Source organism: Triticum aestivum, chromosome 5B, assembly GCF_018294505.1.
Source record: "Triticum aestivum cultivar Chinese Spring chromosome 5B, IWGSC CS RefSeq v2.1, whole genome shotgun sequence".
NCBI lineage: Eukaryota > Viridiplantae > Streptophyta > Magnoliopsida > Poales > Poaceae > Triticum > Triticum aestivum.
Window position 1 is genome coordinate 466,795,748 of NC_057807.1, and position 26,126 is coordinate 466,821,873.

At 43.7% G+C, this 26,126-nt stretch overlaps 1 protein-coding gene across 1 annotated transcript; it reads right to left on the minus strand.

Moving 5' to 3' along the window:
- Positions 1 to 23,558: 23,558 nt before the first annotated feature.
- On the minus strand, positions 23,559 to 25,678 carry LOC123116457 (protein transport protein Sec61 subunit alpha). The gene is made up of 5 exons (XM_044537409.1): positions 25,248 to 25,678; positions 24,950 to 25,165; positions 24,620 to 24,854; positions 24,370 to 24,494; positions 23,559 to 24,232 (listed from the first exon to the last, which is right to left on the minus strand). The coding sequence occupies exons 1-5, from the start codon at positions 25,583 to 25,585 to the stop codon at positions 23,863 to 23,865; spliced, it is 1,284 nt and encodes a 427-aa protein (XP_044393344.1). The 5' UTR covers positions 25,586 to 25,678; the 3' UTR covers positions 23,559 to 23,862.
- Positions 25,679 to 26,126: the final 448 nt, after the last annotated feature.

A 26,126-nucleotide genomic window follows, 5' to 3' on the forward strand; every position in this document is an offset into this window, starting at 1 on the left:
CATATTGTTATCATCTATTGGCACAACGATTTATCCATGATCAAGTAGTACTAAGCCTAATCAAACACTTGTGTCCAAGCAGAAGGCACAAGATCCCCATTTGGAAGTTTTAACAACCATCACTAGTAGAAAACAGGGCATTTGTCCCGGTTCATAAGGGCCTTTAGTTCCGGTTCATGAACCGGGACTAATGGATCGTTACTAATACCTCCCCCCTTTAGTCCCGGTTCTTACACGAACTGGGATAGATGGGCCTCCACGTGGCCACTACGGGCAGCCCAGGCAGGGGGGCCTTTGGTCCCGGTTGGTGACATAAACCGGGACCAAAAGGCTTCTACGCATCAGCAGCTGGCTGGAGCTGAGGTTTTTTTTAAGTGCCTGGTTTAGGGTTTTTGGGGGTTATTTTTAGGTTGTTATTAGCTAGCTAATAGAGAGAAGTGTCCTCTCTTATATCTTCGTCCTTGGTTACCAACGCTACTACTATGTTCATTTCACCCGCAGATATATAATAACTCATGCATGCTCACATCATACATCATCATATATAATAACAAGTCCTACTAATCATGCATCATCATACAACTTCTACTCGTTATTAATAATAAGTCATACGATCATCATCCTCATAGTCATCGAACCCAACCCTACATAATTGTTCTTAGCACATGATCATCAGTATCAGGTAGGACCTAAACACCCTTAAGGTAAAATAGCATAAAACAATATAGACCCTGACTCTCCATTATGAAGAATGGAGATCATCCTATCTCCAATTATTGCGCTTCGCTGCCATTTGCTTCCAAGAAGCTCCTTACGACTGTCCATACATTTTTTTCCATTCTTTGATTGTCATGTCTCCACTTCTTTTAGAAACCCGGTATGGACAGTTGAGATTCGTAGGAATACCTGGTTGTATGTTCAAAACATGATGGCTACCGTGCGTATACATCAGATGAGGCACATAATCATTCGGGATTATCTGTTGAAAAACATAGTAATAACTTCGTAGTTAACAATGAAGTACTAGTTTTAGAAGTATGCAAAAAGATGCACGGATGTCGTAATAGTAAAAAATCTTACCAGGGTATCTCCATGGTAGTTACCGTAGTTCAACACGTGCACTAGTGGCACGTATTGACTATAATGTTGAGGAGTTCGATTGTAGACATTGTAATTCTCAAGGTCAGTACAAAATGCGATCAGATGATTTTTCTCCTTATAAGTTAATTCGGAGCCATCAGTGTAGTGGGTTTTGTCTACCATCTTCCGCACATTCTTTGAAGAATGAAAATAAGTTGTCAATGGAAATAAGTTGTCAACTATTTTGAAATAAACAATATAAATTACTTAATAACTATGTTAAGCTCACATGGGGGAAGAATTGGAGGTGTATCCACAAGTACCCAAATCACCATATTGTCTTGCTCGATTGTAGGATCACCAAGATCCATGGTGACAAGCATACCCTCATCAAAACCATACATCTTGCAAAGTGCTTCCCAATTTTTGCAACCAAAATGGGATACACTCTCAGCATAGTACAACTTTACTTTAAAATCCACACCATGATGGGTCCTTAGGAGAATTGTTTTGGTTTCCATACTTTCATGGTCTTCAAAACCCATCCTCTCCAATACATAGCGTCTTGCATAGCATGGGATAAGCTAGTCGAATTGGAAAAGATGAAAAATACACATTAAAATAGTTGAAGTCGTGCTTAATTACGAAAAAAAATATTGTCGTCGTTGCGTACCGTATGAACATCGAAGGTCTCCTCGAGCTTAATGTTGAAGCGCCGATCTTCGTCCAGCTCAATGAACCTGTCGCACATATCTTGGTCGTCGTGGCACCAGTCGCACTCCCCCAGGCGGTTTTCATCGTCCGAGTACGACATTTCCGGCCTATGTTCATAATTCAAATATTAAACTTGTACAATTAAATATATGTACTAAAAATACCTAAATTAGATCATTATTATTAATCACGGGTTGACTATCGGTGATGGTACGTAGCTCCTCCTTTCATTCTCGAGTGCATTATTACACCAAATTGTCTAGCACACGGGAATGAAGGAGAAGCTACCCCCACGACGACGTGGATGATGGAGGGGGCTCCTAGATTTCTGCATAGTGCTCTCCAATTTTAGCATTCAAAGTAGGAGTACTTTTCCAATATGAGCATTCAATAAGCCAAACCAAATCATAAAATAAAGTAGTATTCAAATTAGCATGCATTCAATTATAAGCAAAAGTACATCATCTTTTGTGTCCGTACATCGTCAAATATTATCACTAATACTCCTCGAATACTATCATACATATAGCATCACTAATACAGCTAGAACCGTAGCGCCCGACGGGTATCGTCACGGGCGGTGGACACCCAAAGATAAGGAACCATCACAGGATCATAGCTCCAGTGAGATCCCTGAAGAACCTGCCAGGTATTGTCGAACCTGCCCTCCAATGCAACCATGTAGCGACGGACGTGCTCGTTCTCCTCGCTAACACGATGATGTACCACCTCCGCGGTGTCCGGAAGCCCCGGCACCGTCACTGGCCCACGCGACCGCCACCAAACAAGAATCGGGTCAACAACGGGCTGCCTCCTCACCAACCTACGTCCCCCGGAAGGTAGCACCTCCCAATACCAGCCCGGCGGAGCTCAGTCCCGTACATGGTCCTGATCAAACAGGCCTCCACCACCGAGTCGATGACGACGAGGATGCGGGATAGGCATCGCCGACGTCGATGCGGGAACTACTTCTATATATCGTTAAATAAAGTAGTTTATTAAATCAACTAGCTAATTCAACTATATATGAAGCACTTACTATAAATAAAATAAAGTAGTACTTACAAAAAATAAACTAGTTTAACTATAGTTCTATTATTTTTCTAACTAATTATATTAAACACTTTCTCTTCTTATTTTTTAACATATTCATAAATGACTTATATCATTCACAATTTTCCTATACATACACAATAAATTGACAAAGAAAATACTACGAACAAAAAATCATTAAAATTCTATGAACAAAATTACAACAGAAAAAATCATAAAAATTCTATGAACAGAAAAAAATCATAAAAATTTGACATCTAAATTACTTACACAATATGAAAAAAAATTGACATCTAAATTACTTACACAATATGAAAAAAAATTGACATCTAAATTTGACATCTAAATTACAACAGAAAAAAATCATAAAAAAATCTAACACAATATGAACAAATTAATTACACAATATGAAAAAAAAAATCTAACAGAAAAATCTATGAACTACACATCTAAATTACTACACATCTAACAAAAAAAACTATGAACTACAAAAAAATCTAACAAGATCTAACTCAATTAACTACTACTAACATCAAATTAATTAGTTGCTCACGGCGACGGTGTCGAGGACGGCGACGGCGATGGCGAGGTGCGGCACGGGGCGGGACGGCGCGGCGCGGCGACGGGCAGGGGCGGGGCGGGTCGGGGCGGCGCGGCGCGGCGCGGCGACGGGCAGGGGCCGGCGGCGTCGCGGGGCGGGGGGCGGCGACGGCGTCAATCGGGGCGGCGCGGGGCGACAACGGCGACGGTGAGGCGGATACGACGGGCAGCTTGGCGGCGTCGGGCTGGCGGGGAAGAACGAACTGAACCAAAATTCCACGAGTGTTGCTTATATAGGCAGAGCATTGGTCCCGGTTCGTGAGACCAACCGGGACCAATGACCCCTTTAGTCCCGGTTGGTGCCACCAACCGGGACCAAAGGCCTCTTTTCAGCAGCCCAAAGGGCGGGAAGTAGAGGCCTTTAGTCCCGGTTGGTGGCACAAACCGGGACTAAAGGTGGGTCATTGATCTCGGTTGGTGCCACCAACCGGTACCAAAGCAGCCCTTTAGTCCCGGTTGGTGCCACCAACCGGGACTAAAGGCCTTGTGCTGCCCGTGTCGCGGCACGAAAGTTTAGTCCCACCTCGCTAGCTGAGGGAGCTCCAGAGTGGTTTATAAGCCCCAGTCCCGCTGCCCTCTCGAGCTCCTCTCCACTGCAGGCTTACGGGCCTAAAATCACTCTCTGTGCTTGTGGGCCTATTGGGCCTACTGCGGGCCTGCATCCTGGCCCTAGTTATGGGTTTTTAGTCGTATGCAGGCCGTGGTGGCCCTCTAGGTGGCACTTTTTTTAATTTTTCCCAGTTTTTTTGCTTTCTTTTTTGTTTCTAATTACTTATTTATTTTCTTTTATGATAATTCTTTTTGCTTTTAATTTTTTGAACAGAATTCTAATTACTTATTTGTTTTCTTTTATGATAATTCTTTTTGCTATTAAAGTTTGTAACAAAATTCTAATTACTTATTTATTTTCTTTTATGATAATTCTTTTTGCTTTTAATGTTTTGAACAGAATTCTAATTACTTATTTATTTTCTTTTATGTTAATTCTTTTTGCTTTTAATGTTTTGAACAGAATTCTAATTACTTATTTATTTTCTTTTATGATAATTCTTTTTTGCTTTTAATGTTTTGAACAGAATTCTAATTACTTATTTATTTTCTTTTATGATAATTCTTTTTGCTTTTAAAGTTTGTAACAAAATTCTAATTACTTATTTATTTTCTTTTATGGTAATTCTTTTTGCTTTTAAAGTTTGTAACAAAATTCTATATAATTTTAGTTTCAATAATACTAGAGGTTCATAAAAGCTTTTTAGTTGATTCCTTTAGTATCAGTTCTAAGACTGTTACAAAGGCATTTTATTTGCTACAGGTTTTAAGGCTGGTGCCCCACGAGCACCTTTTAGTACCGGTTCGTGGCATGAATCGGTAAAAGAGTTTTTTAGTTGATTCTTTCTGCAGCTGTTTTTTAGTCCCACCTCGCCAAGCGAGAGGCACTCGCAACGGTTTATAAGCCCTGAGTGTAGAGACGATGAAGGGAGAAGCGCAGTGCTCACCTGCACGTTGGCCTGAAGCTAAGCAACATGCAGGTGAGCATTGCGCCTCTCTTTCATTTTGGCATGGTATATGTAGGCATATAATTGGTCCCGGTTGGTGGCATGAACCGGATGGTGGCATGAATAGTTAAAATTTAAATTCTTTGAAATTTGTGTGAATCACAAGCTTGTGATTAACTTTACTAAAAAAAAATGAGCATAGATGCGCCTATAGAGAGAATTCAACCTAAATTCATAATAAATTTCTATGAATTTCAGAGAAATTCAGTATGAATTTAGGTCAAATTCCCTGTATAAGGGCATCTATTTTCACTTTGAGAGGAGCTCAACAAGGCAGAGAGGGAGGGGCTTATAAACCGGTGTGAGCGCCCTTCGGTTGGCGAGGTGGGACTAAACTCTGACCGCAACGAGGACCAAATCTTTAGTCCCGGTTTGTGGCATGAACCGGGACTAATGGGAAGCCTTTGGTCCCAGTTCAAGCCACAAACCGGAACCAATGGTGGTGGGCCAGGAGCGAGGCCCATTGGTCCCGGTTCGTCCCACCAACCGGAACCAAAAGGTCCAGACGAACCGGGACCAATGGCCCACGTGGCCCGGCCGGGCCCCGGGGCTCACGAACCGGGTCCAATACCCCCATGGGTCCCGGATCTGGACTGAACCGGGACTAATGGGCTGACCCGGCCTGGACCATTGCCCCCTTTTCTACTAGTGCATAAGAACTTCTATTTCCATGGATATGCTAGAAATAACGAAACAAAATCAGCAGACATGGATCTAAACACCACTTCGCAAACTAAACCTCTACTTCTTAGCAAGGCATACATCCAAGCTTTTAGTACTACAAGAAAGCGAAGAGGAAAATTAAAACAAACAATGGTACCACTTCAAGAGAGCAAAGACGACAATCAGTCGTCATATCCATAAGGTTTGGTCACGATTCATCAGATTCTTCCAAAATCAATACATGATTTAAAGTTGTTTCTTCTAGTTCCATGGATGTTTCAAAGTTGTTTTATCTATATCCATACATGTTTCAAAGTTGTTTTGTCTATATCCATACATGTTTCAGAGTTGTTTCTTCTATAGCGATGCATGTTTAAAACTTGATGAAATCTATATATAACTTTATCAAGATGAAATCTAGATCCATGCATGTTTCATTCTTGAATATAAAACTTCGATGTAACCTCTATATGAAGTTGGTGGAATCTCTACAAACCTATATGTTTCAGAGTTGTTTAATCTAGATCCATACATGTTTTAAACTTGATGAAACGTTTATGAAACAAATATGTGGGTAATGGAAATCATGATAACTATGATGGATCGTCTATGAAACGTGTGTGGAGAAACAACTTATGTAACTCTATTTGATGGAATCTCCATGAATACATAACTTGAATGTAACCTATATACAACTTGACGAAACCCCTATGATTTGTCGGGTATCGGCGGCATCCATACATGATCAAAAGTTGTTTGATTATGTACCAATACATGTTTCAAACAGCTATACACTAGGCAAACAAAGTTCTCCCAGTAGTGGCACTGATGGCGGGAAGCCGGTCGAGTAGTAAATCTTAGATTCCGAACATAGGCACAACATTATTTTGTAGTAATTTGAAACTACGATGTTGAAGCATATGAATCAAATGAATTACCAATGGACTACTCAATGACTATTGTTGCCAAAGCTACAATGGAAACCGTATAGTTGTCTATCAACAGACAGTTGGCTGTTTGGAAGATTCTCCAGAAAACACCAAACTCTACCTCCCAGTATCCCACCAGCCTTACCATGTACGCTCTACATCACCTCGCTAGCAGAGACGCTAGGACACCTGCAAAGTATACTACTGCGATGGCTGCTAGGATCGTGACGAACTTGAGGAAAGAGTTGAGCAAAAACGCTGTAAGAATGTCGTCGAGGTCGCCGAAATCCGGGATGTGCTGCCCCAATCCCGCGTAAGCGTCGAGCAGCGCATCTGGATCGGCCTCGGCCGCGGCAGCCTCCGCGCCGGCCACCCAATCGACTCCTCCGCCGGAACCATCCGCCTGGACCCTCCACTGGGCGCATCCCGGGCGGCGCCAGACGATCAGCCCACGAGCCTGGCGTCGGCCATTGTGGCTAGTGGTAGGGGCTAGTCGCGGTAGAGGAAAGAGGACGTCGTCGTCGTCGGGCACCGCGCGCCCCTGACCAGCCACGCCCGGCTGCCCGGCGAAGGGGCGGAAGGCGTCGACGGAGTCGGCGATCTTCTTGCGCTCGTCCACGGTGGCTCGGGGTAGGGGGCGCCCCGGTGGTGAAGCGAGGACATCGTCGGGCTTGGGCGTGGTCACCCCCACCACGGCGCCCTGACCAGCCACAGCCATGCCCTGCTGCCCGGCGAAGGGGCGGATGGCGTCGACGGGGTCGGCGCTCTCGTCCACGGTGGCTAGGGGTAGGGGGAGCCCCGTAGGTGGAGCGAGGACATCGTCGGGCTTGGGCGTGGTCACCCCCACCACGGCGCCCTGACCGGCGAAGGGGAAGAAGGCGTCGACGGAGAAGCCGATCTTGCCGTCGGCAACGGTGGCTGAGGGCAGGGAGAGCCCCGGTGTTGGAGCGAGGAAACCGTCGGGCTCGGGCGCGGTCCCCTGACCAGCCACGCCCGGCTGGTCGGCGAAGGTGTGGAAAGAGTCGATGGGGACGAAGGTCGAATCTCCGGTATTGTCGTCGGCCACGGTGGCTAGGGTCTCGGGGGACTGCGGTGGTGAAACGACGGCATCGTCGGGCGCGGTCACCACCAGCGCGCGCCCCAGGCCAGCCACGCCCGGCTGGCCGGCGAAGGGGTGGACGGGGTCGACGGGGATGTCGACCGCCTCGCCGATCTCCTCCATGGGTCGATGGTGGTGGTGGAACTCGGGAGTCAGCGCGCGGTGGTGGTGGACTGGCGGTGGAAATACGACGAGGAGGGCCGAGGGCGTGGGTAGGAAGGCCAACGGTCTTTATATAACCGAACAGAATATGGATGGGGAATTCGTGCTGGCACATGGACATGGGTGAGAGGGTTGGGTGCGGGCCAAGCAGATCCAAGGCCCTTGGGTCAGGGGCCAGGGCGGCCCGGGGCGGCGGGGATCCGGCGGCGCAGCGAGCGCACGTCTCCGGCGCGTCGTGGCAAGGGGAGCGTGGCCGCCCATCTAGGCCACCGTGGTAGCCGAGGACCAACGGCGCCGGGACTTGCGCCCTCCACCCACTCGGCGGCAGGCTGCCCCCTTGTTCCCCCCTTTCCCCTCGTGCTGGAGCGGCCTAGGCGGCTCAACCAGCGGCGGCCGCTCCCCATCAGTCCTCCTGGGCTTCGTCTCCCGGACTACCCCTGGTGAGCAGCCTTCAAACATTTCTTCTCCGGAAGAAACCTTTACAGCCCCACGGATTCATGCTATTGTTATTGAAATTAGTTCCTCACATTTCTTAGTATTTTTTAGTAGCCTGACGATGATGATCTGGGGGATAATCAGTTCCTCAATACTAATATGTCAAGAGCAATTTTCTTGATGTGAATAATCAGTGCTGAAGCTTGCTGTACTTCTTTCTGAGACCTGATGGAATTATGCACATGCTGCACGGCTGCACCAGTTTAGAGTGGACTAACTTATTCATGTGAAGTTGATTTAAATAAGACTCGAGTAAGAATTATGAAATAAAGATGATCTAACAAGTGTTAGTCTGAATTTTAGAGGTAGATTCCCCCTCCCCCATTGGCATCAGTGCAGCATGTGAGAATGAGTACCAGCCCAGTGCTACCTACGTATGTAAGAACAGATTGTATAACTTCTAGGCTTCAAATTAGTGTTTGGTGGAGCGCCGTGATTAGCATATGGAATTAATTTTTGTTATGCAATGGACTCTACTAATAGTTATTGCATCCATGTGTTTGATAGTTGTACTATTTGGCAGCACAATACTCTCTTCAGCCCGATGATTAACTGCTCCCATGTACAACCACTGTTTCAGCGAGATCTGGAAAGCAAGAGGTAGTCAGCACCACAATGCAACCAACGGTATGATAAGAAGCGTTTGCAGGCCCATGGAATTTAATATAGACCAACAGAGTACTTTGCTTTTGTTCGATTTTACATGTTTTGATGTGATTATCTCGATGCAGGTGTGTACAACTGTGAAGGAAGGTCAGCTCTACTATGAGTTTGAGCATGACACACGATAGCTGAAATTGACTTTTCTTCATTTACAGGTGAGAGAATTGCAACTGCCTTTATTTGTCAATCAGTGTGATTAATACATATAGATATAGTTACTCGGAATTGCAAGGACCAATTTATCTAATTCTAATACTTAGAATTGCAACTGATTTTATTGTTTCTTACCATATGTTTGAAGCGATTCTGATTTGAGCTATCCTTGTGTTCATGCCTGTAGGTTTTGCTTCACTGGTTGTGTCGTTCTCCTTTCCTGCCGTCTTCGCTTGCCTATTGCAGTTCTGGCCAACTCTTGGCAGCTATTGCTGTGGCCTCTATTAGTGTCAACACCGCCTATTCATACATCACTGCAGCCTAGGCATGCCTCTCCTCCATCGTTGCTGCGTATGCCTGGTGCTTCTCACACCATAGTTTGCCTCTTTTTCTCATGGTGCATTGCTCTCCTTTCTTCACTATCTGCTATTTGGTGCCTGGTTTCGTTTGCCTACTTCGCGGTCCAGGAACAGCACGGAGCTTGCTGGTGTTGGATCTGACGGCACGGAGTTCCTCCCATTTCCAGAGCTACTAGATTTGAAGAGGAGATTGCACCGTATTGATTTGGGGATGCATTCCGAAGGTAACCTTAGGACTGTGGCAATATAATTGTTTATCTAGTCTTCTCATGCGCTCCTTGATATTTTGTTCCTTTGCTAAAGGATTGCCACCGGTTAGGAAAGCATGCCAATTTTGCTAAAATTTTCAGTGGATGGTAGCATAATATGAACAAACATAACCAGAAAATAGAAAACTAATACTTAGAAAATGTAGTGCTACTCATGTTTTCTGAAAACACGGACCTTGCTAGTGATGGTCGTGAGCTATGTGTTTGTTTTAATATTACTTAGAAGACACTTTCTGTGCTACAAAAATTGCATTATATTTTTCTGAGTTCCGAGACACGGACCTTTGCTAATGATGGTGGTAAGCTGTGTGTTTATTTTACTTGATGATCTTCAATTTTCTAATTCAAAGCTCTGTCTAGTGCTACTTTATACACCCTTCCCGAAGGAAGATCACATTTTGTTCTTTGTTCTTTAAAGGAAATGTGTGAGAATTGCTTTCTGTCGGTTTACTAAATTCACCATCCTGATAGTTCCATACAGGCACACTTTTTTGGTCATTGTAAACGTATACTGTTGTAACAATTAATTCTAGCTAGAGATGTCATATGATTCTTTTTATAACTCTTGACTGAATCGAGATATCTTTTCCAGGACAATCATTTTTTATTCACTTCCTGGGCTGCCATTACTCAAGTTTTCTTGGAGCTACGAAGACTCTGGCAGCCAACTTATTTGTCGGTATGGACTAGCCCTTCTTGATCTACTCATCCTCACGTAAGGAATCTCTCCACTTAGTATTTTACCCCCTCTTTCTTTAGGTATGATTGGGCTGCCAGGAAATCCTTTACTACCTGGTTACCTTTTATGGTCAAATATTGCTACGGCATATAAATTGTTAAATGACAATGATCAGATGCGTTCACATCAGAGTTGCATATGATTTCGTTACATAGAGAGTTTGGCTAACATTATGTTATTCTAGATTTTAAGCAGAAGCAAAATAAGAGTGGTCCCTACCTTTTCCTACCAAAGGCCTCACTGTGCTGAGTTTTTCACATGTCTATGGGCTATGAACCATCAGTTCATGGTTGTGGCTTAGGTTGCTATGAACTGATTGCATTTTTGTACTCGTGAGAAACAATTGTGATGTATACTATGCAAAACCTCACACAAGTATGTATCTGGTTTCATTATACCACATAATGGCAATGTGTGGTTTTTGAGTTGCAAGAGGTCCTAATTTACTATTTAGGCTCATCAACACATTGCTTCATAACAGGAATGCAATTATCTTGGTCGCAGGGGAAAATAATGCTGTGCTGCCAGCTCATCCATCTACTTAGCTTTATAAAGTTACGCAAAAAAATAACTATTTGATTATGCATCTGCTTTGGTGTGTTCTTTCTAAGCTTGCACTGTTCACTGTGTATAGAAATATCTGATGTGTTTCTCCATAGTGTCAATGAATGGTTGAGACTTGAGAGGGACACCAGTCTTTTCAGTTACTGTGACATGTTCAGTCTTCCGGTTATTGATAGTTTACACACATATATACTCGTACATTCTAAATCTAAACGACTGAAAATTTCATGATCTATGTTTCTTTGTAGCTTGCCCCACATTGCACTGTTTATTGGTTGCTGGAAGTCTCACTGCTGGGCTTGATTGAGCCACAATTAGAGTGTCATTTGGAGCTATTATTTAGGTTATACCCTGTTCTGTTTACTTCTGTATCTAGGTTTAATTTTATAATGCCACTCATCATTGCTATATTGTGTGATGTTTATCTTGCATGCAATCCGTGGATGAACTACTTGGTGCAGAGGTTCCACATTTACAGGTGCTTATGGGATGTCGATGCTAGAGTTGTTTTTAGATGAACAGGGAGGCTTCTCCCCAGCTCCATTACCATAATGAAACCAAAAGTTCTGTGACGACACATCAGCTGAAAGAGCAGTTCAGCAGGAAAATAAAGCTACAGAGCAGCGGAAAATGAAAACGAAACTGTCAGCACGCAGGACTCAACATGAACTACCCTACCCCTAGGGGGGGAACGAGAGAAATATATGATATTGCTTTCTCATCAGATCACGATCGCTTCGCACGCTTTTCCTGAACTCCTACCCCTAGGGGGAGGACGAGAGAAATATATGATATTGCTTTCTCATCAGATCACGATCACTTTGCACGCTTTCCTGAACTTCAGCGGTGGTGGTGTGGTAGCCTGCGGAGGCCAGCAGACGGTGAGGACGGAGACTGGGCTGCCCATTGTGTTTTTGTCTCTAGGAGCTCGCTCCTTGATTGGAGACTGGAAGCTGTCGTCTTCGTCCGAGATCCTGAGCTTACTCCAGCATTCAGCTACCCATCGTCTGAAGCTTTCTTCTCCCTCAGCCACTCGTCATCCTTGGTGGCAATTGCATGTAAGCTGTCAGGGCCTTCAGGAAATCCTCCATTTTTTCTTTGCCATGTACTGGTGTCAGGAAATCCTCCATTTTTTCTTTGCCATGTACTGGTGTCAGGATCTCCCAAGATCTGAGGGTTATGAGGACCAACCTCTACACCTGAGTGATAGATATCCAAGTGGTGTTGTTAAAAATCATAAGTGACAGATATCCAAGTGGTGTTGTTAAAAATCATAGAGTTCCTATTTTTCCACAGACACCACAGGACATACGCACAAATGGTGTTTGAAGCAGAGTTTTTCTTGTTGGAAATCCAGAATTTGGCTACTCAGAGATGTCGAAATGATCACTAACAAATGACCACATCAACTTAGCAACTATATGCAATCAAAAACCTGATGTAAGCTAGATTCTTCCTTTGCACAGAACACACAGTCAAGAGGCTTGATGATGTGTCTCTTCCTTAGGTTATCTCTAGTCATTAGCTTATTGTTAGAAAACAACCAGAGAAAGACATGGATTTTAGGGGGGACATGGAGCTTCCACACTGCCGGGACAAAAACTGGTTGCACACCTCTAAAGTTAATAACATGGCACAAAGAGCTAGAAGAGTAAACCCCTTTGTTTTCCAATTGCCAGATAAGAGAATCAACATCCTCAGATACTTCTAGCAATTTCCAGCAGCTGGTACCATTGCTCCCTGAGCCTATAACTAAAATTCCTGCGAAACGTGGGTTAAAGGGTGGTACCATCCCACACTTCACCTATGCACTTAGTTTGTTCATTACAGATCATGTAGATAGACCAATAATGCACAACTAGAGGGGAAGTGCTAAACCAAGTGTCTTCCTAAAACTTGGTTCTATCCCCATTACCCACTTTCCATTTGTACCCGAATTTAAGGGCTTGAGTAATGGATTGAACTCCTTTCCAAAATCTAGAAGTTTTTTTGGGTGTGGCCGATGGCAAAAACATTTGGTTTGCCATCCATATATTTCTTATCTATCATAGCTTTCTAGGGTTTCCCCTCTCCCTCATAGTATCTTTTAATCCAAGATCCAATGAGACAGAGGTTTTGACCTCTTGGAGGTTAGGGATCTCCAAACCACCAAATTCTTTTTTCATACGAACCAACTTCCAATTAGCTAGATGCAGTTTTTTATGTCCTCCACAATCATTCCACAAACAGTTGGCCATTTGTGAGTTAATTAAGTCAATGGCCCATTTGGGGAACTTAGAAAAGGAAAGCAAGTATATAGGAATGCTGGCAGGCTTGGATGAGAATCGGCCTGCCCTTGTAGAAGAGCAATTTCCCCCTCCACCCAGCAATCCTTTTCATGATTTTATCAATTAGGGGTTGGATATCCTCTCCCCTAAGTTTATCATAGTGGAGGGGGATCCCAAGGTATTTAATGGGAAATGTACCTCTAGTACATCCCAAGACTTCTAGAAAGCTACCTAGTTCTACTTCATCTATATTAATGGGAATCAGTTCACTTTTACTATAGTTGATCCTCATCCCAGAGACTTGCTCAAAGCAGTTCAAAACTATCTTAAGGTTGGAAGCATGCTGAATATTTTTATCCAAAAAAGGGTAGTGTCATTAGCATATTGAAGGCAGGTAATACCTCCAGGACAAATATCAGGGCAGAGCCTTGCAATTAGCTCTTGATTGGAGGCTTTAATTAACATCCTAGTTAGAACATCAACCACAAGGTTAAAGAGAAGGGGGGGGGACATGAAAAGGTTAAAGAGAAGGGGGGACATGGGGTCCCCCTGTATAAGTCCTTTCCCAGTGGTGAAGAATTCACTCTCATTGTTGTTATTTTTTACCCCAACAAACCCCACATGAGTGATTTGGTGGATCCAGCTAATCCATTTCCCTCCAAATCATATAGCCCTAAGGAGGTCATCAAGGAAGTCAAGGTTGACCTTATCAAAGGCCTTCTCATAATCTAGCTTTAGGACCAAGCCCTATATTTTGCTACAATGAATTGAATGCAAAACCTCATGGGCTGTAACAACACTTTCTAATATGTATCTCCCTTTCAAGAAGGCAGATTGGTTGTTAGAAATGAGTCTTTGGAGAACTTTAGCTAATCTATTTGTAAGTACCTTAGTAAAAAAATTAAAACTGTAATTCAATAAATTGATGGGTCTAAATTTCTTCATGGAAGAAGCATCAGCTTCTTTAGGGATTAAGGAAAGCACAACAAAATTCAATCTAAAAATGCCCAGGTTGCCCTTGTGAAAGTCAGCAAACATGACCAACAGATCTTTCTTAATTAGCTCCCAAAAATGTTGGTAGAGAAAGACAGGAATGCCATCAGGGCCTGGGGCTCCATCAGAGTAGGAGTCAAAACAACTTTCTTGACCTCCTCTCCTGTAAATGGGGCCTCCGGAAGCTCATTTTCACCAGTCTTGACTTTTTCTTCCATAGAAAAGAAACTATGATTTAGATGGAACCATGTTCTTTCATCTTTCTTAAAAAGGTCTTTATAAAAATTGCTAGCTATTTCTAACATCTTAGCATTGTCAGTGACAGGGCCATCAGGACCATCTAGGGAGTGAATGTGGGTCTACCTTCTCCTCTGATTGGTCACTGCATGAAAGTAAGCAGTGTTCTTTTCCCCTTCTTTAATATCTCTATCTCTAGAACTCTGCTTAGATTTGTAGCTACTACCTATTGTGGACATGATCAGATCCACCTGGTTGTTGGCCCAGGTGAATTTCCTACTGGAAAGCTTAATTTCAAGTAGGCTCCAAATCTCAATCTAAGCATTGAAACTATCACTCCACTTGTGATTGATGTTGCCATTGCTAGAGTTGTTGTCCAGGATGTCAAGGCAAGCACTGTTGACGAGAGGGCACTCCAATAGATTGCCTCCAAGGACTCCCTCGCAACTGAGATTCCTCTCCGGGGGAAAGATGCTTCCCGGTTGGGCATGACGACAAACAGAACGATAATATGGGGGGTATGGCGACGAACATACTTGTTTTTCACATGCGTTAAACGCATAGTTGAGAAGCCAGAGCAATTTTGCTCAAATTTGAAGCTACGCTTAATTTTATGATGCATGTGCCATATTTATTAAATTTCGTTCACGTTCGGCCGCTGCAAACAGGCCCTAAACATATTAGCCGCAATCCTTACAATGACAACATAAGCCCACGGCTGCAAACAGGCCCACGGTGCTAGTAGTCTCTATTCCTAATGGAGCAGTTGGTGAATAGTCTGCGCGGTTTATTTTCACTGTTTTATTTTCGTCATCCTCCCACCTCCGTTTTATTTTCGTCATCCTTCCACCTCTGTTAACTCGCTACCCTATCTACGAAAATTAACCAACAAAAAAAATCGGCCACGACCCGCACGCACGCACCATGCCCTCGAGCGAGAACCTCTCTCATGCACAACTCGATCCCTAGCTCGTCTCCCCTTCTCCGCCGCTGCCGCCCGCCCGCCCGCATCCCACCCCTTTCCTTCGTCCTTTGTGCCCTCCCCACCTCCTCCCCTACCACCGGTCCTCCGCTCCGGCCTGGACCATCCTCATGCTTCCGCGGCTGCAGTCGCCTGCTCTCTAGACCTTGGAGCACCGCGGGCGTGCTACCACCATGGTGGGGACGAGGCGGAGTATGTCGCGGCGGCGGCGACGAGCAACGCGAACGCGCTACCTCCTCCGCTGCGGCCCCTCCCCACCATCTGCCGCCTCCGTCGACCTTAGCGGGCATGCCCTGGTTGAGGCCCCCAAAATTCGGATGACGGCGCTGAGGAGATCGCGTAACCCTAGGGCAGGGCGTAGCGACCGGCGAGGAGCGCCTCAAGGGCGTGGCCCCCGATTCGTGGGTCGACAGCGCGGAGGCAATCGTGCGTGGACAGAATGTGGTGGTGCTGCGGCAAGCGAGGAGTGCCACTGCCGTTCGCACAAGATCCGCCGTCTCGTCTCTGCGATTTGACCGCCGCCGGCGGTCTGCGCTCCACTGTCCGCATCCGAACTCGCCAGAGCCGCGGTGCCCCATGAACCGCCCGCCTCCCCCATTTCGTTTCCGTTTGATGGTAGTGACGACGATGACCAAGGTAGGCCCTTTCCTCCTCCCACTCTTTCTCTATCTCTATCTGCCTGCACCCTTCTCCCTACGACAATATATTCGGGGGCGGAGCCTAGGGTAGCAGACGCCAGGGCATGCATCAGTTGGGCAAGCCAGGGAGCTGCGTGCGTGCATGCTCTGTGTGTGCGTTCTTGTTGCGTGATGATGCAGCACATGTTTTTTCTCTGAATATAGTTCTTTCATTCTTGTATATGTGGTAGTTCTCTGCATGCAGTGTGGTGGCATGGTAGAGAGGGGAAGCAGATGGAAAACTGGCAGTGGCTCTATCTGCGGGTGGGATGATGGAGAGGCTAGGGAGCAACAAATGTTGTATTGGTCACTTTTTCTGTCATCTCTGTTTGCACTAATATGTAACTTTCGCCTGATCAGGGGATACTGCATAGAACACGAGCAAAACATTGATAGGAGGTGATGAGGACTATGACCGAAGGCATGTATAATACCTACAATGAACTGTCAAGGCATGTCTAATCTGAACTGAAATATATGTAAGGCACACAAAGCAAGCAAACAGCCGTCAAGGCAACAAGCATGCCATGTGGTGTGTGGAGCTATGCCTTGTGCGTCCAGGACAAAATCGACAGTATACTAATATCACTACGACCCAAGCCTAATCTGTCTATCTGAATTCATATATACAAAAGGCACAAGAAACAAGTAAACAACTGTCAAGGCATGCTCGTGGAGGCCATGTGGTGGGATGGCTTGTGCAGCCGGGAGCGAATTGATGGTATGTTCACGTCAGACAGCCTCCTATTTCTATTCATATTCATGTTATTCTTTGTTCATCGATTGGGTTGGTGCACTACTTCACATACCAAGATATATTGGTTGGACATCATTTTTCTATATAATGGGAGACATGTATCTATACTTCTAAAGGTATCTTCTACAGTATGATGTGTACACAACTGTGAGAGACATGCTATGCGAGTCAATTAGGGATGCCGAATTTCCCTATAAGCTTTGTAGTTTAGAACATACATAAATTGTATTTCAAGGCGGATCAACCAGATAATTTTGCTACTAAGGTATCTTTTTATTTTGGTTGTTACTATCATATATTCTCACAAATTTTGCTGAACCAACGTTTTTGACATTTTCAATACCTTTTGATTGGCTATTTCTTTGAAGATTGAACTATGAAAAGGATAAAGGAGAAATATTGTTTAGCATGTTATGATATAATGTACCATTTCAGTCATGTGTATCCAATCATATAGAGACGAGAAAAAGTGTTCTTTATTTGCTTCTTTATGGGATCCCAGAATTTGGCTATTTTTGTTCTCACTGGTTAGAAACAGAGGGAGTATATATATAGAAAATTGTGGATACCAAACCTGTTGGGTGATGTGCAGATACTATGAACTCCTACAAGTTCTTCAAATTAACGTGTTGTGTTATTGCATTCTAATTTGTTCGGTACAGACGCTGCAATCAACTAGGAGCTACAAGCTTTCCTTTTTCTTTACCATTGCTTTTCCACTACAATTGTTGTTCTTCATTACAGTTGATTTTTTATTTTCCAGATGAAGTATGCCTTTTGTTCAGTCCTATGGAGTTCACAAATTGATCTACAGCTGCGCGATTTAGAAACTCAAAGGAGCATCAAGGTCGAAGAATTTCTTGGAGACGGCTATATTCCCTAGATCACTCGATCGATCAAAATTTCCCTTACAAAAATTATCTTATCAGTGCCACTGTGTATTTTGATTAACAAGGTAACAAATAAAGCTAAACTGTTAATAAGATAACAATGTTGAATTTTCTATTGATTTGTTAATTTATGTGAATTTTTTATAGAGCTGGCATTTATTTGGATATGATTTAACTGTTAATCAGATTTTTGACTTAAACTTTCCAGTATAAGTCACTCATTTAGTATTAAGTTAATATCTATGGATCGTGCTTTGGCCAGTATATCAATATTTGCTAAAATATGATGACTGTGTGCCATACAGCTGAATTTTTTTGGTGGTTATGAAATGTGCAACGCATGTACTATGAACGGGGCACTTAGTTTGATTTGTTCGGCTATACTGTACCCCCCCCCCCCCAACCCACCAAGATCCATAATATAAGGTGTAATTTGATTGTCTAAATTCATACTTTGTCTAAAGACATCTCTTGAAAAAATTTGTCGATGCTTACAAATCATAATCATACGGAAGCTTGCTTGAACACAAATCTAACTATGTCTATTTTATGTAATATGAACTTCTCTCTCCCATATTAATTGATGTATTTAGCACTCAAATACGTCTAGCACATCTATTTGAGCGACAATTGATATGGGATGGAGGGAGTACACATTATTTGACTAATTATATAGCAAAGCATGAATTTTGATAGCAAAAATTATTTGACTAATCATCGAATTTTAAACAATCATCGAGGAGAGGCAGCAGGACGGCCCGAGCCAGACGTTTACGCCTACAATGCCCTCATGGAGGCTTACAGGTAGGTGATCCGTCCATCAACCATGAACGACCTATGTATAATTCAAATGGAATTTGTCCATGTTGCTTTAGGTTTGAATTCCGTCAAAAGTGATTGCAAACATAATTTCTGTTCTCAGCCACACAGGGTTTCCACAAGCCGCTATCGAGATCTTTGCCCTAATGCAGCACATGGGTTGCACCGAGCTTCGTGCAACATCTTGGTGGATGCTTATGAGAGAGCCTGTCTCCACGGAGGTACATTATGTATGAATTATTCGAATTCCAGGTGCTCTGATGAGATGCTGAGTCTGACCACCATGGAACTGTGGACGGATGCAGAGGCCGAGGCCGCGTTTGAGCCACTGAAGCAGCTGGGAATGTTGCCGACCGTGAAGTCACACATGCTGCGGCACATACTAGGTCCGGCAATGTGGCGTGGTGGAAGGAGGTGATGGCGCCGCTGCATAAATTTGGCCTCGCCCAGGAGACCTTCACACTCAAAGTCATGCTCAACGCCTACGGCGCTTCGGCTGCCTCGACGAGATCGGCAGCCCTCGCTGCCATGGACCGCCGAGAGATGTCGAACTATGAACATGTAGGGCCAAGCGGGGTACCTGGAGAGCATGAAGGCGATGTTTGTGCCGCCGGAAGGGAGGGGGATCACTGTCGACGTGGTGACGTGGAGGTCCTGCATGAGCACACACACACACAAGGATAGAGTACCGGAGGTGCTTGGACATCGACCTCTAGGTGACAGTCCACGGTACATGCGAAAACTAAACTGTACTTGAAGTTGTAATTGAACCAAATCACCTTTCCATCTTACTTGCACCTTACATGAATTGCGTTCTTGCAGTTTATCCGGTGTTTTCCATACAATCTGCTTTGTAGAAGCTACTACATCAATTTAAGGAAGTACATCCAACTTGCCTGACCAAGTTTATTATATCCTGTTCATCGGAAGTCTATGTAGACAGTTAGGACCGATAGGGAGACATACATTTGCTTGAGGTTCTGAATTATATTGTTTGCTTAATGTTTACTGACAAAAAGTAGTGGCAAACCTCTGGCTGAGCAGTAGGATCCTGTTTCTACTCAAAACCCTGAATTACCAGTAATTCAGTAGCTTATTGCGATATGATCTACATGATAGAAAACATTGATTTAATATTTTTCTTATGATTGTTTCAAATATCCGATATTGTTTCCCCACAAAAAAATATTGTTCCGGCAGAAATTGATTTTTTTATTTGGATATTTGAGTATTATTGTCAATAGTAATAACTTGAAATATGCTTTTATTTTCCTATATCTAAGATATTGCTAATATAGTTTGGAGCTCAGACCAACCCAGTAGATATATGGGTACTTAGGTTTCAGATTTCAGAAATTGAAGATTTTATTCTTTTCCTGCTATATGCTATCTTACTTTTAAAAGAATGGTAGCTGATGCAGCCTATCATTTGCTTTTCCTAAATTATTCTGTAAAATTTATATCCACAATCATTAAAAACTGGTCTGGTCTACAAGATAAATATTTAGGTAGCTGGATTTCAGAAATTAATAATATTGCATTGTCAAGTTCATCAGTTAACATATCGAGACATTCCAGGTGCTCTCATAAGAACCCATGGTACACCGCAGAGGCATTCCAGGGGACGAGGAGGATTTCGCGATTTCCAGGCTAGGCATATCCAATCAGATCGTCACCACGCTCACAACAAGAACATGGGCGACGGGGTGTTCGCCAAAGCTTTCTGCCGCTAGCACCCGTGTACCGTGTTTCCTCTGTGGTGGAGCACATATGTTGTACATTTTTTCTGTCAAAACATATTTGCTTTCGTTGTCATGTTCTTTTATATACACATTTTTCTTGATGTCCATGATTTTTTTTGCTGGGATCTATTTGGATTGAAGTACTTTCTAGAGTTCCTTCTACAGAGGTAGCTGGGACACATGGAGTTATTGAAACACGGTCAGAAAACTCGTGATATTAGCCACATAATATTGAAGGATACTATTGTTTTACTGCAAGATTATTTTAGATCCTTCTATTTTTGCCAAGTTATAAGCACGTATGAACAACTGACAAATTGCACATCTTGAGTGCCTGTCATGTCCAGTTGGATGTTTTTGCCTCAGTTTTTACTCCCTAATTTTTTACTCTTTACTTTAGAGGTGGAAATGCATGGGATAGAGAGAAAGGGAGAGGGAAGAGGAGAGGGATTGGGAGGGGGAGAATATACTCATGAGGATCTTGGTCACATGGTAGACAAGATTAGTGTTGAACGACTAAGTTATGCATATGCATCCTGTTGCAACGCACAGGGCGTTGAAAACCTTGTGAAGATCTTTGAGGTCTTTTGGACTCAGTTTCTTGTACCCCAAACTCTCAGACCCATTGAACCAGGAGGCTCCTTTGTTGATGAGACGGTTTCACTGATGATGTACCACACTGGATGTGAAAAAATCCAGTGTGGCTGATGCATGCTATCATTAGCTTTTCCTAAATTGTTTTTTGAAGTTTTCATCTGCAATCATGAAAAGTTGGCCTTGTTTTCAAGATAAATATGTGGGTAAATCATATTCAGAGATTTAAAAGTATATTAGTTTATATATTGATACATATATGATCAGGTGCGCTTAGAAGGACCGACAACATACTGGGAAGGCGTTCCAGGTGACGAGGAGGATCTTGTGATTTCCAGGTTCGAATAAATTGTAGAGGCTTTCAACGGATGCTACATCTTCATATTAGACTTCAAGTAAGTGTATTGTGTACTGGAACTCTGGAAGGAAGCCTTGGTAAATGGTCGGCGTACTTCACTTCGCCCTGATGAGGAATTTGGTGCTAGGAAGGATGATTCAACTCTCTGCATGACATGTAGTGTTTCACTTGCAATGATGGACCAGAAGGAAAACATCTGAAGATGACAACCTATATTGATTTTATTTATTTATCCGGTCGAACAAGTGTTCTTTTTCTGTAAAGTTACTACATGATTGTAATAAAACGTTACTACATGATCTATTAAACTCTATCTGTTAGTAAATCATGGTAGTATGGACACATGCAATACTTAATCAGTGTTATATTTTGATAAATATTCTTGTTGCCTGTACATTCTTGGCTCGCAGGAACAGAACTTGAGCTGGTTTGATTTTTTTAAATTCAATTCAATTCGGTTATTGTGATTTTTGATTCTGATCCTGTACCACATGCAACATTTGTTTTGTTTGGCAGGTCTATACTCCAGTGGAGTTGCTTAGATCATAGGAGGATAAGTAGAAAAAGGGCGCCATAAGATATTCGGGTTCAGTGGTAAATATTTATGTTCAAATTTTATCCAAGTGTGATAATAGTTTAATCTTAGCATTGGGGGCAAATATTCCAACTTCTTTTAGGGATTTCTAAACACTAATTTTGTGTATTCTGTCCCGCAAAAAGATAATTGATGTGATTTTTTTAGCCTTCCATTTGGGGGGTGGGGGGATACAGTTCTTTTATTTTCAAAATTTTCAGAATACAAATTCACAATTTATACTCACACAAATTCTATGTGCATTGGTTGTGACGAGAATTTGTGCTAGAATCTAGGTTTCTTAGGGAAGCGCTTCATTTTACCGTATTAGAGTCAATGCAAGTATATTTCCATTGGGGATGGCTTAACGCCACTACTGAAGTACCATTTTGTTGAAGTAAATTGTAGAGTATATCACGGTGAAGGGGTTTTGGGATCCCAAAATTGAATATGTTTGTATGTACATGCCACTTTTATGCATACAACAAGCGATATATAGTTTTTTTTATTAATTTTATATAATTTAAATTTATTTTGTTTATTTCCATTTTTTTCCTCCGATGCAATTTTACAGTGATCTCTAAGGAGCAGTTAAATTAGCCTAACAAATAATGTATGAATACAATTGAGCACTTGTTTCGTAATTTTACTTTGTTGCAACTTCAACATTTTTATTTTATTTTAAAATTGATCCCCAAGTAGACCACTAGATAATTTATCTGACTAGATCATTTTTTATTTTTAGGGAACATAATTAGTAAGATGATTTGAGATTATTTACAATGTGCTTGGGAGGAAGATGAGAAGATGTTGATGGTGGCGGTGTAGTTGATGGTGACGACGGCCATGGGTGCTGCTCGACAACAACATGAACCATCTTGCGAGACAACTGCTGGAGCACCGGGGCCGTGGTTTGTTCGAGAAGAAGAGCTGACCAAGCTACTCAACAAGGATCAGAAGGATGACCACGATGGGCGAAGAAAAGGCTGTTACCACCATGGGATAAGATGACCATGACAAACCCATGTGATGTGCAGGAGGATCCTAAAATATATGTTAGACATGATGAATGTTGAAGCACTAGAATATGTATTCCCCTGTTGCAGCACACATGATTACCACATTTGTTTTCATCTCCCAAAACCAGTTTGTTTTTTCTACTCTTGGTTTGACCAGACGATGACAATATGTTCAGCTCAAGTAAATCCTAGGAATCATTTATTTGAATGGCCTGATTGTCCAAAATCAAAATAGTTGATAAACAAACACCTACATATGAGTGTTACCTATCCATAGAAATAACAGATGACAAGCATAGTAAGAGCTAGCTTATCATGTCACAATGAACTGTATGGACGTATTAGAGTGATGATACCAAAGCTAGAGCAAGGAGTAGACCGAGGTAAAAGAGGGTGAAGGAAGAGCAAATTCTATCTTGTTGGTGGGGAGTGAGAAATAAGATGTGTGCGTTTAGAAAATTTAGAACCAATGAAAGAGATAAAGCTAAATTTAGAACCAATGAAAGAAGAGATAAAGCTGCCATGATAAATAGAACCAATCAACATTGTTATGTCATCCGGAAATATCTTTTCTACACATGTGAAATTTGACAGGCATTATGTTTGTATATGCAACCACTAAAAATTTTAAAAGCCCGTGGCAACGCACGGGCATTCTACTAGTAGCATTAGCATATAAGTTCTACTCTTGCTGATCAATCAAAGTACAACTACGCCAACCTCAGAATCCAACCAGACATATTTGATGCGGCAAATTAGTAATACATGCACAGTAGCAACTAGCTACTCCACTATTCTTCTCTCGCTGAACAATCAGACTGCTAGTACACCTAATGTAGACCAAGAGTCCTAAAGTCAGAGTCCAATTGCATCAATCCCAGAAGAAGCTCTGGTGTCGAAACAAGAAGAGTATATGCCGGTGACGGCGAGCATAATTCCAGTGCCGGAGCCGCTGACGCCCATGAAGCCCGCAAGGAGGGTCAGCGCGCCGACACAGAGTCCAACGACGAAGGCCACCATGGTGACACGGGCCTTACATCGGCTGAGGCGAATCGAGCCGGCCCGCGCAGGCGTCACGGTCACTCTTTCCCCGACCAACCTAGACACGTACCTCCTTGAGTATCTGCACAGCCCGAACCAGGCCGTCGATATGAGGGCGCATCCCATGAGCAGCAAGGCGGCGTAGAGGCACGCGTGCACCGGGTCTCTTGCTGAATCAGCCAAGCTTCATTTCATGGACACAGAGAAACAGTTATTAGATCTTAATCACAATACATCAGATGCATTAAGGAGAACACACAATAGTTCTATATATGTATGGATCTTTCAAAAAAAAAGTTATATATGTATGTATGTACTCACGTTGGTGGCGTAGTTAGGTAGTAGGCGACCCCGCTTACTGGAATAAACCCTGCAAAACGTTTAGATCTCTCCCACTTGCTGAGCAGGTTGACGATCTTGTTTCCGCCAAATACCGTAAATAATTGCTGCACCAAATATTGACCCAAAACATCCATAAATTTTACTCATCCGGCCACAACCACATGATAGTAACATACTACGGGACTAATAAACTGATAAAAATGTGAATATCGTCATGCAAGATACTCACCTCTGAGAATGTATATGTGCATGCAACAAGCGTGGCTTGGAATATGATGGGGGCATAGGCGAGGTAGGATATGCTGATGCTGTAGTTGGACTGAAACCTAGCAGCAGGCGCATCATCTGTCAGTGGCAACGCGACATGCAGGCCTTGCAATCCGCACACAAGCAGAAAGAAGGCAAACATCGCCGCTAGGTTTCCATGTGCGCCGTCTCTGAAGGCTCTCCAGAAAAGAGTTGCGCTGAAGAACGTACATATACACACGACGCAATAATTAGTTACAAATCCAAAAAAATAGCAATATGAAAATATCATTGAGTGCGTATTGATTCTTACCAAACATGTGCGGAGGTGAGCAACGGGATGCCGGAAAGGAGGCCATAGCCCTTTCTAAGAGCGTCGTCGAGATAAATGAGAACGACGCTTCCAATGGAGATCTGCAGCACGACAAGGATCGCGCTCCCGGCGCCCAAGTAGGTCGCGGATAGCACGTCGCGGACCGGCATCGCGGCGGAGAACAACACCCCCAGCGCCTTCTTCAGCCCTCCGGTCCTGCAGTCCACGTAAAAAGCTTAGAACATGCATGCAATATCCATATATATAGCTGAGCGGGCAGGGTATGTAGTGTGCTCACATGAGAAGACGGTTTTCCGGGAGGGGATTAATGGCCCCTGACCCCAGGAGGAGGTGGGTGCTCAACTCGGACATGAGGAGGGGGTAAACGCCGAGGGACATGGCGGTTCCGCGGTTGGCCGCGTAGGCCGTGTGGACCCAGTAGAGCGGGTCGTCGGCAGCCCCGGCCCGGCTGTTGTGGATCCCATAGAGCGGGAGCTGGCTGCCCGCCAGGAAGACGAGGAGCGAGCCGGCGGTGTAGGCCGCCTTCCGCCGGAAAGGAACGGCCTCCGCGGGGCCCTCGACCTCCGGCAACAACTCCGCCAACGGCCGCAGCCGGAAGAGATTGAAGCCCGCCATCAACGCGCGGTTGAGCAGGAGGAGCTTGGAGCGAAATTGACGCTCGTGCGGTCGTGGCTGCTAACTCGCAATCGATCAGCCGGTACCAACTTTGAAAGGGGAGGCAGCCAGGCACGCAGGGCGCAGTATATAGGAGCGAAGGCGCGAAGCCGAGTTCGGCTGGGTGGTGTCAATCGAATACAGGCGCAAAGCCGAGTAGGCTAGGTGGTCATCTAAACACGGACCCAAAAACCCAAACCAGAAACTCAGACCCTGATTATTTTTTCTCGACAAAACTTATGATATACTGTCTCTGTTCCATAATAAAAAAACGTTTTTTATGTTCTTATATTATGTGACGGAGAGAGTAGTATTCGTCAATCGTCAAGATAGTAGTGCATATATAGGACACTGGAAATAAAAATTACATCCATGTCCGTAGACCACTTAGAGACAATTACAATCAATGAAGCGAGCCGAAGATGCACCGTCATCATTCCCCCTTCCTCACCGGAGCCGATAAACCTTGTTGTAGTAGACAGTCGAAAAGTCGCTGTGTTAA

What these genes read in the sequence shown, in the direction of transcription:
- LOC123116457 (XM_044537409.1), bottom strand. Translation starts at nt 25,585, where the DNA reads ATGGCGGGCTTCAATCTCTTCCGGCTGCGGCCGTTGGCGGAGTTGTTG. An exon ending in CCGGAAAACCGTCTTCTCAT is followed by an intron (nt 25,166 to 25,247) that starts GTGAGCACACTA and finishes CGTGGACTGCAG; the next exon opens with GACCGGAGGGCTGAAGAAGG. An exon ending in TACCTAACTACGCCACCAAC is followed by an intron (nt 24,233 to 24,369) that starts GTGAGTACATAC and finishes CATGAAATGAAG; the next exon opens with CTTGGCTGATTCAGCAAGAG.